This window comes from Triticum dicoccoides, chromosome 1B, assembly GCF_002162155.2.
Source record: "Triticum dicoccoides isolate Atlit2015 ecotype Zavitan chromosome 1B, WEW_v2.0, whole genome shotgun sequence".
NCBI lineage: Eukaryota > Viridiplantae > Streptophyta > Magnoliopsida > Poales > Poaceae > Triticum > Triticum dicoccoides.
This window is the reverse complement of record NC_041381.1, coordinates 478,715,325-478,727,939: the sequence shown is the minus strand read 5'-3', so window position 1 is coordinate 478,727,939 and position 12,615 is coordinate 478,715,325. Positions and strand designations below refer to the sequence as shown.

The following is a 12,615-nucleotide window of genomic DNA, read 5'->3' as shown; positions in this document are numbered from 1 at the left end:
CATCGCCCACTAGGTCACTGCGGGGGAGAGGAGGGGAGTGAGAGAACAAGAAACCCGACAGCCTACTTTGGTTCCGGCCGGACCGCGTCGAATAACGGCCGTGAACTGCCGCGCCGTGAGCGCGCGTGGCCACGTGGGCTGACAGATGGGTCCAGGCCGTCAGAAAAACGGTTAAATTGCTAGTCACCGCGGGTTTGGGTTTTTTGAAACAGCGGACCACGCGTTTGGTAGCTTTATGAGAAAATTAAAAAAGTAATAGTTTTTTGAAACCCTAACCTGTAAACTAGTAGCTTTATGCTATTTACTCGGTTATTTGTTATCTTTGGATCTTTTCATTTCCGTTCACCATCTCTCTAGTAGACACAAACGGCAGAAAAAAGCCATAGCTACGCAAACTGCGAACTCCATCGCATCGCGACAGGGACAGGCATGGCCGGGCGTCCACGCTGGCGCCGCGCCTTATCCGGCTCCAGAATCCCAGCCACCCAATCACGATCCGACTCGAGTGACGCCGCTCGCACAAACAAAATGGACGCGGCAGAGCAACTCCGGCGTGATCCCTGCCCCGCACAACCCCCACCTCCCGCTCCGCGTCCGCGGCCATGGAGACCCTCCTCTCCCCGTCCGCATTGCTCGGCCCGCTCCGGGGCTCCAGGAAGCCAGCGGCCCCCGCCGCCGTCCCGTGCAGCAGGTCCGCCGTCTCCTGCTCGCTCAAGAAGCAGACGCAGACGCAGGCGGGCGTCGCCTGGCGTGGAGACGGCGACCGCGGCCTCGGGAGCTGGGCGTCGTTCTTGCACCACGGCCTCGCCGCCGCGGCGCTGTCCCTGGCCCTCACCCTGTCGCCTGCGCCCGCGCCGGCCGTGGCGTCGGAGTTCGACGTGCTCAACGACGGGCCGCCGGCGGACACGTACGTGGTGGACGACGCCGGCGTGCTGAGCCGCGTGACCAAGTCCGACGTGAAGCGCCTCGCCCGCGACCTCGAGGCCCGCAAGAACATCCGGATCAACTTCGTCACCGTCCGCAAGCTCACGGTACGTGCCTGATCTCCAACAGCAGGCATGCAGTTCGTCGCCGGCGGCAAGGTAGCTAGCTCACTCATGCTCTCGCATTGTTACGTGTGTACGTGTGCAGAGCAAAGCTGACGCGTTTGAGTACGCGGACCAAGTGCTCGAGAAGTGGTACCCGACGGTGGAGGAGGGCAGCAACAAGGGGATCGTGGTGCTCGTCACCAGCCAGAAGGAGGGGGCCATCACCGGCGGCCCGGACTTCGTGCAGGCCGTCGGCGACGCCATCCTCGACGCCACCGTCTCCGAGAACCTCCCAGGTAATTAGCTTCCCATTTTCCCTAATGGCCGTTAAATGCTACTGTAGTATGATGTTCACTACGGCGGCGACGGAGCATGAGCTTTCAATTTTGCTCTCATGCATTGCAGTGCTGGCGACGGACGAGAAGTACAACGAGGCCATCTTCTCGACGGCGAAGCGGCTGGTGGCGGCGATCGACGGGCTGCCGGACCCGGGCGGGCCGGCGTTCCAGGAGAGCAAGCGGGAGTCCAACTTCAAGAGCAAGGAGGAGACGGAGGAGAAGCGCGGCCAGTTCACGCTCGTCGTCGGCGGCCTGCTCGTCATCGCCTTCGTCGTGCCCATGGCGCAGTACTACGCCTACATCTCCAAGAAGTGATCGAGTCGAGCGGCGTGCGTGTACAGTACAGTAATTTTTCGAGTCCCCCCGGTTTTCTGTTGGATTGGAGGTTTAGAAGTGAAACAGAGAGAGATCAATGCAAGCGCACCCGCGCTCGTGTGCAGTGTTTGCCGCCTGTTTGGAACTAGGTAATTTTACAGAGCACACACTTCAGTTCCCGCAGCATTCGGAAAAAGATTCTCACCCAAACAGGACTTATTAATTCTTCTTACGATAGCTCAACTGGATACTGTGATTACTGGAGATTAATTTGGATGCAAATCTACTCTTTCTTGCCAAGATTCTTTAGTAACTTCAATTGCTTGCAAAATGTGAAGCTCTCCTTTAAAACTTGCATGCTACAACGAAATTTGAACCTCGGTTGGTCATTAGAACAGGGCACATCACCAAAAGAATAGGATTTGAACTATTGAAAAAAGAAGCTATATGTGATTATTGACATGTGATAAATAATACATCAGTTGTGGTCAATACAACATTACATTGGTTTACTAATTCAGTTGTGGAGATAAATACCCGCTCATTAGAACCTCGGTTTTATAAGGAATGGCATCTTGTCGACGAACGGAGGATCTGAGTACTTCCCGGTCAGAATCTGCGATGTAACGTGGAAATTTGCAGCTTCCGTGTAATGTATTCCATCCCAATTGACATACTCAGTGCTGTCACTGCATCCTTTCGCGGTTACGAGATTACCGTTCACAGATTTCGTCTGTCCACATGGCACTCTGCCATCATAGTTCAGGGGTGGCCCTCCGTATCCACAGCATGCTTGGGTGGGACTTTCAAATCCTGTAAAAGTTTGAAGGTGGGAATTTAAAAAACATTACTTCAATAATCGTTAAGAATATCACTGCGTTGATATTCTGATGATGAGGTAACATGAAAACTGATAATTCAGCATATGTAAAAATCCCTAGCACAAGAAAGTTGAAAAACTAGAAGACAGCATGAGCAAAAGAGCCGAAATCTAAAGCGTCACTGTTTCCTCTCTTTTAGTCCAACTGTCCAAATGATAGTCAAAATGATAATCATATTTGAAGCATGATCAGTAATCTTGAAACATCTTCCTAGACCCTATTGATATGATATACGGAAAGGTCCAAATGATTTTTTTATGCTTGGTTTTCTTGGTAATAAGAGAATGTGGTTAACTCTAGTTTGCATACCATATCGAGAGTAATTGCCAATCAGGGCATATTTGATGGAGTAGATGTCGATGTAAGTGATATTAGCTCCAGCAAACTGGCCTCTCAACTTTGTGCAAAGTGCATGCAGCTGTAAGTTGAAAATCTTCGCAGCACGATTGTGCTTTGCTACACAATGAAGTTCATCCAGTTGTGTTGGGTCTTTGCCAAAAAGAGCTATGTTTTGAGGTAAGCAGCCAAGAGGACCTGTGTTGTGAATCCAGAACTTCCTGGCACCCTGATCGTATAGTGTCTGAAATAACAAGGAACACATAATAGAATTTATTGTAAATGAAAGAAAAATATCCTAAATGTGAGGCACTTATTTGGAAAACTATATAATTAAAAGAGTAATACCAAGATACATGATACAGAATCTGAAACCTATATGAACTACAACAGAGATTTTTACCTCTATTAAGAATGTGATTACCAAAGTGTAATGAGGCAAAATGACAACTGATAAGTCCATGGACTGAAAAAAAATTAGAACCATGAAGCGCTATGTATTTACAAACCTTGAGCCCAGTTTCAAATTCCAACAAGATAGTCGGAATGGATGCAATGACTTGGTCCTCTGTTCTCGAGTAGAATTGACCAGCAAGGTCATTTTGACCTATATCAAACATGTAGAGTCCCTTCGAAAAATAATCCAACTGAGGAATATACCTTCGGTACCTATCTCCTGTAAAAAATATAATAAAAAGGGTTCCATAGTCTGAATTGGTGAAATCAAATGCATTGGGTGGTTATCTGTTGTATCAAGGAGCTTATCATTATTTACTTGTCAGTTGATATATACTCTTAAAACTTTGTGACCCAATAGATGCTCGTCAGACTATTCAAAGAGGACAATCCTAGACCTATTACGACATCAAGCTTTAGATTTTCTAATTGCACTCAGTACAATAATTTCAAATGTGTTATGACTGTCATCCTATGTTGTATTGTCTATTTATTCTGGTGAAATGCAGAAATTTAGTGCTCTTTCACAAACATGGTAATCAATCAACAATGTCTACTTATTCAGTTTGATGGTTCCAATTGTTCTGCTGAGATCTTTCATGAGTTCAGACTTTTTTGCACTAAGTCTTTAGAACAGCTGGCAAGTCACATCCATTTAATCAAGGGTTCTACTAAGGAATAAATGCTTCTAGGATAGTGCAGAAGACCTGTTAATCAGTCATACCTTGAGAGAGCAGCCTGGTGACTTTTTCCTTGAATGCAAAGAATTGCTTAATCTGAAGACCAAATGAAAACGGGCTGACAGATGTTGCACTTGCTGGAGTAATCGAACAGCCAGCTTGAGCAAAATTAACACCTGCCCGGAAGTTAGGCGCACCAAGAGAATCCAAGTATGCATTGAGGAATGGCATATCCATTGCATCCACTACAAGGAGAAGTAGAGGAAACACATATCAGCATACAGAACACGCCATTATTTTTCTTTGACAAAAGTAAGAGCAATAGCCTGTCAGGTGTCAGCCATATCAAGAAAATCAAGGTTCAGTGGGATCAGCATTTCAGACAAAATATAATGCAATAGCCCCCCTAAAGCACCTCCTGACATGAGCAACTCAACTGAATCACCTTATCTGATATACAGCTTTGCATAAATTTTATTTGTGCCCATGAAACCAATACTGCAAAAATGTTTTAAATTAGACTCATTGTCATCAAACCATGGAACTCATGCTTATAGTTAGTGATCATTGATCAACAGCTTAACTAGGAGGGAAATGTTGTTCCTACAAGGAGAACTGTGCAAGCCATTTGTTTGCTTCTTAGCTACTCCAAATTATTCTAAAAAATGTTTCTCCTCCAAACACCCATCATCAGTTTTCTTTTTTCGAAAAGTAAAAATCCATCACCACTTGGTCTCGGAATGATTAAACCTATAAAAATCAGGTGCAAAGTATTGGCCCGGTCAAACTACTAGTTAAATGAGAGCACATGATAATTTGGATGTTTACTACGACCGGGAAGTTAGGCACCCGGATCGCAACAAACCAATTCTATGTACACTGTATGAACAACACCACCCAAGAAGCAGAGCTTGCTTTCCCCACAGATCCGCACGATCTCACCGAAATGTTGCCACAATCAGGGGTGCCAAACCGCACGAACTGGACCCCTCACCTCACATCCAGCACAATTCCACTAGCATAGTGTAACAACAGTGAATGCAACTACCAAGGACCAGCCGCAGAGTGATGCGTCAATCTCCACTCCTAACCACCGCCCCGGGGGTGCGTTTGACCTGTCCGGCAAAGGACAATCCTAACCAATTCGCCCTTTTGCTCCAACCACCAGCTGGACCCGGCGGAGATGTGCACGCTGCCATCAAGGAAACGATCGACTGTAGACGGTGGTAGTATCATCCGTACACCGATTCGTTCCGTGCTGCTGTTGCAACATCCTGAGGGCACACGCAGAAATCACGCACTGACGAGCCATTTCGGCAGTCTACGACACGACGATTCCTTCCGTCAGCACCGGTGCTGGTGGTGGTGAGATGCAGATGGCAGCGAAGCGTGTATGTGGAGACGAGCCGAGTCGGGAATCGATGGGGGTCGGGAGGGGGTGCTCACTGAGGAAGTCGAGGATGAGGCGGCCGTCGGAGAAGCGGCCGGAGGGGGCGCCGAAGAAGGTGGAGCCGTAGGGCGGGGGCATGGGCTCGAAGCCCGCGGCGATGCGGCCGCCCGTGTCGGAGTTGGAGTCCCCGAAGTTGAACGCCGCCGGGTAGTCGAAGTCTGGCGACGCGGACGCCGCACGGCCCCCGCCGAAGCAGAGGACGGCGGCGAGGAGGAACGCCACGGCGGCACGCATGGTCGCGGCGGTGGTTGGAGGTTGGATGCTGTGATGCTGGAGCTGAGCTAGGCTGCTGCTTTTGACCAGCTCCCTACGCCACCCCCTCCGCTGCACTATCTTGTATCCTTGTGGTTCGTGTTTACTCCAGCCATGGGGAGATGGGTGGGAAGTAGAAGAAGGGGCAGCGAGCGAGGCTGCTGATGCTTGAAGCTTTGCAGTTTAGGGAGGCAGATTTGATTTCTGTTTAGGGTGACGAGGGGGAGACCATTAATGATCAAGTGGCAAGTGTGTGCTCCACTGATGACTTTTGTGTAGGCTGGTTTTTTTTCAGTTTAGCCCTTGTGGTGCTGAATTATTCTGGTAACTAATAGTAATTCCTTGAGAGGGGGCATATTATTATTGTGAAGGTTTCATGGAGTATGCAAGGAGTTGTTTTACTCAACATCCTTCACTGAAGGATAAAAAAAATTCTCTGAATTTTGCAGTGAAGATAAGTGACCTAGACGTTATTCCAGATTCTATCTTGGATAGCATGTTCTGCTTTTTATTTTGTTCAATCAGGGCGATACAATGAACACCAGAAATAATAAAAATTACATTCAGATCCGTAGACCACCTAGCGTACAAGCATTGAATCGAACTGAAGACGCGCTGTCATCATCCCCCCTCCATCATCGCAGCCGACCAAAACTTATAGATTTTGTGGTAGACAATCGAAAATTTCTCGTGCTAAGGCCCCGTAGGACCAACGCACCAGAACAGCAGCAGCCGAGCAAAACTTGTTGTAGAAAACAGTCCAAAAATCCTCGTGCTAAGGCCCCGTAGGACCAGCGCACCAGAACAGCAGCAGCAGCCGAGCAAAACTTATTATAGAAGACAGCCGAAAAGTTGTCGTGCCAAGACCCCATAGGACGAGCGCGCCAAAACAACATCTGCACCAATGAATAGTAGTGTAGCTCGGAAGGATTCGATCTAAAGAGACACAAACGTAGATGAACAATGACCAGATCCGGGCAGATCCACCAAAAACAGATCCGACGGAGACACACCTTCAAACGCCCACGGACGGTACTAGTGTGGGAGTCCCGAATTATGGGGTCCTCGGACAGCTGGACTATTGATGTAAGTCGGACTATTGGGCTATGAAGATACAAGATAGAAGACTTCGTCCCGTGTCCGGATGGGACTCTCCTTGACGTGGAAGGCAAGCTTGGCGATCGGATATGAAGATTCCTTTCTCTGTAACCGACTTTGTACAACCCTAGTCCCCTCCGGTGTCTATATAAACCGGAGGGTTTAGTCCGTAGAGAGAGATATATACACAATCATAACCTCGTAGGCTAGACTTCTAGGGTTTAGCCATTATGATCTCGTGGTAGATCAACTCTTGTAATACTCATATCATCAAGATCAATCAAGCAAGAAGTAGGGTATTACCTCCATAGAGAGGGTCCGAACATGGGTAAACATCGTGTCCCCCGCCTCCTGTTACCATCGGCCTTAGACGCACAGTTCGGGACCCCCTACCCGAGATCCACCGGTTTTGACACCGACAACTAGACACACCACTCGGACGAGGTCTAAGCGGAGAGAACCTTATTCCATCTTCAGGAACCACCACCGTCTCGCCTTCCGGAGCCCTCCCATCGGCAAGGGCCGAGAGCCACCGCGCGTCCATGGCCCTATTGAATAATTAGTCATTTTTTGTTAAGTTTAGTCCAGAAAAACAATTGGTAAAACATAATCAACATTTGCATCCTACGCCTCCCACGCATTGATAAACCTTAGGTCATCCACTTGAGGAAAAATTGTTGTTGTCCTACAAAACTCTACGCTTGGAGGCACAACGCGAGTCTACAAGAATAAGTTGGGTAGTAGACATCAGAGGTCTGTTGTCTCACTCCTCGGTGCACGTCGGAAAGCGAGATGGGAAAGAGATAAGCGACGCAATGTTCTAGAACAAGGCGATTTGTTGTGTGTCTTGTTGAGAAGAGGACCAACCTCTTATAGGCATGACGAGATGAAACTGAAAATGGATGCACTAATTCCCATTAAGGAGAGGAGAAATGGATGTACTAAAAATCCTATTAAGTGGTCAGTTTCCTCTTCCATTAGTCCGCCAATCGTTTCAACTTGCATGACAAAAATATGCTAGCACGCGTGGAATGAAGAAACCAATGTATTAATGGAGAAATAAAACCGAAACCAAAACATTGATGCCATCAATGGGAGGTTGAATGGCAACATTCATAGCCATTTGATTTCATTTTCTACCATCGCAACAATTTCAACTTCTTTCTTGTCATGCATGAACGTGCCACATGGGCCCATAGGATTTTTCTATAAATTATTGGATATAACACCTGGCCTAAATCCCAATAATTCTAACAGGCCCTAAGGCCATGGGGGACAAGGCGGACTGGCGGCGGTGCCAATGGAAGGTAGAGGAACCCTAGGTTTTCTTTAAGAGGAGCGTGAGGAGGTGGACTCCTTGAATTTCAGCCTGAATAGCACGTTCTACTTGATGCACTTATTTTGAGTAAATAGCATAAAACTACTAGTTTACAGGCTAGGGTTGCAAAAAACTACCAGTTTTATTTTATTTTTCAAAAAACTACCAAACGCGCGGTCGGCTGTTTCAAAAAACCCAAAACCGCAGTGACTAGCAATTTAACCACTTTACTGACGGATTGGGCACACCGGTCAGGCCATGTGGCCCAGCGCGCAGATGGCGCAACAGTTAATGTCCATTACCATGAGTGGTGTGGTCGGAACTGGGTAATAAATGCCCCTCCGTCGATCGCTCCGTCCCCTGCCCGCTCACTACTCTACTCCCACTCCCCTGCTCCAGTACGAGATCCCCACCGCTCGCCGTCTCCGAGGTCAGCTGCCGTTGATCTCCTTGCCGCCATGCCTTCCTGGAACAACAAGGAAACAAGCTCCGACGATGACTGTGAGGTCGTCAGCATGGACATGAGACTTATGGTAAGTTTATTCCTTGCCACCCAATGTTAGGGTTAGGGTTAAATGCTAGGCTAGTGCCATGGTACTTGCTTATTTTAGGGTTGTGATATTGCTCTTGATTAGGGAGGGTGGGGTTGGTTGTAGGATTGAGTTAACTTAGGGTTCATCTTTGTACACGGTTAGGGTTCTTACTGATTTGGGGATTTATGTAGTGTTTAGGGTTAATGCACAGTTCAAATTTATTGTGCTTTTGAGTGGTGATTGAAACCAGTGTTCTTGGTGATTTTTTGGTTGCGGGAGGAACCAGACACCATTTTGGAGCCCTTTTATGTGGCCAACTTGAGCTTTCTGAATCGAAATGCATTCTGCACCACATGAGGCATGTTAAGTATGTGGCTTTTGAAGGCACTTTAACAGGAAGGTGTTTCTATGGCTGCCCAGTCCAAGTTAGATGTCAATTATGTTTGTTACGTATGGATGTTTAGTGCTGCACATTGCTACCTCTTGAGCATGCGTTGGTTTTTCCCTTGAAGAGGAAAGGGTGATGCAGCAAAGTAGCGTAAGTATTTCCCTCAGTTTTGAGAACCAAGATATCAATCCAGTAGGAGGCTCCTCAAAAGTCCCATGCACCTACACAAACAAACAAGAACCTCGCAGCCAACGCGATAAAGGGGTTGTCAATCCCTTCACGGTAACTTGCGAAAAGTGATATCTGATAGAGATAATATGATAAGATAAATATTTTTGGTATTTTTATGATATAGATTGGAAAATAAAAGATGCAAATAAAAGTAGATGGAAAACTTATATGATAAAAGATAGACCCGGGGGCCATAGGTTTCACTAGTGGCTTCTCTCAAGATAGCATAATTATTACGATGGGTGAAAAAATTACTGTCGAGCAATTGATAGAAAAGTGCATAGTTATGAGAATATCTAGGCATGATCATGTATATAGGCATCACGTCCGCAACAAGTAGATCGAAACGATTCTGCATCTACTACTATCACTCCACACATCGATCGACTCCTGCCTGCATCTAGAGTATTAAGTTCATAAGAACAGAGTAACACATTAAGAAAGATGACATGATGTAGAGGGATAAACTCATGCAATATGATATAAACCCCATGTTTTTATCCTCGATGGAAACAATACAATACGTGCCTTGCTGCCCCTATTGTCACTAGGAAAGGACACCACAAGATTGAACCCTAATCTAAGCACTTCTCCCATTGCAAGAAAGATCAATCTAGTAGGCCAAACCAAACAGATAATTCGAAGAGACTTGCAAATATAACCAATCATACATAAAAGAATAGGATACAGAAGGTTCCAAGATGGGATCTCACGGATACAGAAGGTTGCGGTGGTGGAATTAGGTTTTGGTGGTGCTCCTGGATGGTTTCGGGGTACGTAGATATATATAGGAGGAAGAAGTAGGTCGGTGGACGCTCGAGGGGCCCACGAGGGTGGGGGCGCGCCCACCCCCTTAGGGCGTGCCGAGAACCCTCGTGGCTGCCTAGTCTGCTTCTTGACGTCCACTCCAAGTCTCCTGGTTTGCATTTGTTCCAAAAAGATCGCTCCCGAAGGTTTCATCCCGTTTGGACTCCGTTTGATATTCCTTTTCTGCGAAACACTGAAATAGGCCAAAAAAACAACACCAATTCGGGTTGGGCCTCCGGTTAGTAGGTTAGTCCCCAAAATGATATAAAAGTGTAAAGTAAAGCCCATAAACATCCAAAACAGGTAATATAATAGCATGGAACAATCAACAATTATAGATACGTTGGAGACATATCACACATGATGCAACAGTTTGAGTGCAATTTCTAAACTACTGATGATATGACAGTGTAACTTGGTATTTCAGTTACATTATTCATTGTGAGAAAATTCCAAGTTAATCATGGCAGTGAAATAAGCTAATCATGGCATTGTAATAACCTATCATATTTACAAATGCAGGAAAATGGTGTGAATTGTGGTGGTGTATAGTGGGTTGATGGGCCTTGGCCCCCTATTCTTCAGAGATGTATGTCCAAGCTATGGAAATGTTCCATGAGCAGAACTTGTTGGAGATATGCCCTAGAGGAAATCATGTATGATGATATTTCCTACGTGTTTATGAATAAAGATAGTCCTTGGATGTAATCAATGATACTTGTCGGCAAGTACGTGACTTGTCTATGAGATCTTGTGTTGTATGATACATCCTATATTGTCCCTAGTCGCAAGTGACGTGTGGGCACACGTCGGACTAGACTAGCATATGACACGGTGGATGGCTCATACTCACTATCCATGGAGCATTGGATGCTAACCGCATAATGTGGACTCGCAAGGATCTGGTCAGATTTGACGTAGTCGAATCCGAGTCAAGATAAGGTCCGAGTCGGACAGACCCAACTATGAGACACAACGATATGGCATCTATGAGTGTCTAGTAAAACATACGTTCTATGTCCTAAGACCTGAGCTGGCGCATGTACTCAGGATGGTGACAGACTTGCTTTGGGCCGACCAAACGCTACTCCGTGACTGGGTAGTTACAAAGGTAGGTTTTGGGTTTGTCCAGTCCCATGCTGTGAGACATGGTCGAGCAAGATGGGTTTTGCCCCTCCAATCAGGAGAGATATACTCTAGGCCCCTCGTGTGATCCGACCAGGATAAGCATGGCCATGCGACAAGGATTATGAGAAAATCTAGTTTGTGGTCGGTATCACTGGAATGAGAAAGAGGTCGGGCTAGCACAAGGATGATAGTCTCGCCTTGAGCTTGACAACATATATCGTGAGGCAAAGGGAACAGAAGGGTGACACGTTGTATGAGTTCGCCTAACCAGCTTCATAGTCTGCTTGGTGGTCGGCATGCCTTGCTAGAGGCCGCTACCAATGGTGCAGGTCGGAGGTGATCCTAACTATGACCAAGCCGACTTGAACCTAAGGAGTCGCCCGCTTAAGGGAAGGAACCTACAAGGTCGGTTCGGAGGACACTAGTCGGATGTCATCCGAGCTAGACTTGGAACGCGACCGAGTAGACTTTGGGCTTTAGGATCCGTGCAAGGCCCAAGTGTTGAGCCCGAGACGGATGCCTATAAATAGTGGAGGTGCAGAACACTTATCGGATTGATCGCTTTGGCGCCGTCATTGGGGCTTTGCATGTGTTGCAACTAGCCACCTCCACTCGCCGTCAGTTGTGTGATCGGACCTAGAAGTCTACCGCACGACATTCCTCATGCACGCGCGGATATCGTTAGAGGCGGTGCACTTGCGCCGCTCCGGTGAACCTGTTCGCGGGATCCGATCGGCTATGTGGGAGACCGGCAAGGAGGATACGACTCCGGGAATGCGAGGCGACTCCAGGAACGCGCTGCCTCAACTCTACTTCCGCTGCACGACATTGCGCGTCTAGTGGTAATGATCTATTATCCATCTCCCGTAGCATGTTCTTGGTTGTTCTATGCGTAGGAAATGTTAATTTGCAGTCGACGCACCCTACCATCAAACCCAACAGAACTATGGAAGGGTACTTGACAAGGAGCAGTTTGAGAAGCAGTTGGCCAAGCTTAAGACTGAAAATGACAAGCTTTGCATGGAGTACAACAAGCTTGTTGAATATGTATCCAAGATGTTTGATTGACAGGATGGTAGGGTGGACAGGAAGGTGCACTAGAAACAAGTGGAGGAAGAGGACAGAAAGCTAGTTTGGAGGTGCAGATGGAAAAGCTTAAACTTGCGAAGGAGCAGAGGTGCATTTTGCAGAGCCAAGCTAACATTATTAAGAACACCAGGAAGGGTATGAAGGATGTTGAAGTTGACAGAGATCTTCCGAAGAAGGAGAAGGCAAAGCTTGAGCAAGTTCTTGTTGAGCTGCTGAAAAATGGGTATGGCAGCAAGGAGAAGTTAGAGCAAATCAAGGCTATCCTTGAGTCATGAAGTGATGTGAAA

General features: G+C 47.0%; 2 protein-coding genes across 2 annotated transcripts; one reads left to right on the top strand and one right to left on the bottom strand.

Annotated features, from left to right (window-relative positions):
• Positions 1 to 547: 547 nt before the first annotated feature.
• On the top strand, positions 548 to 1,918 carry LOC119342735 (UPF0603 protein OsI_019212, chloroplastic-like). Its single transcript, XM_037614140.1, has 3 exons — positions 548 to 1,031; positions 1,132 to 1,324; positions 1,434 to 1,918. Exons 1-3 carry the CDS (start codon positions 603 to 605, stop codon positions 1,679 to 1,681), a joined length of 870 nt encoding a protein of 289 aa, XP_037470037.1. The 5' UTR covers positions 548 to 602; the 3' UTR covers positions 1,682 to 1,918.
• Positions 1,919 to 2,109: 191 nt separating this feature from the next.
• LOC119342720 (GDSL esterase/lipase At1g54790-like) lies at positions 2,110 to 5,978 on the bottom strand. The gene is made up of 5 exons (XM_037614137.1): positions 5,481 to 5,978; positions 4,079 to 4,279; positions 3,408 to 3,574; positions 2,872 to 3,142; positions 2,110 to 2,494 (listed from the first exon to the last, which is right to left on the bottom strand). The coding sequence occupies exons 1-5, from the start codon at positions 5,716 to 5,718 to the stop codon at positions 2,226 to 2,228; spliced, it is 1,146 nt and encodes a 381-aa protein (XP_037470034.1). The 5' UTR covers positions 5,719 to 5,978; the 3' UTR covers positions 2,110 to 2,225.
• Between the last annotated feature and the right edge of the window lie 6,637 nt (positions 5,979 to 12,615).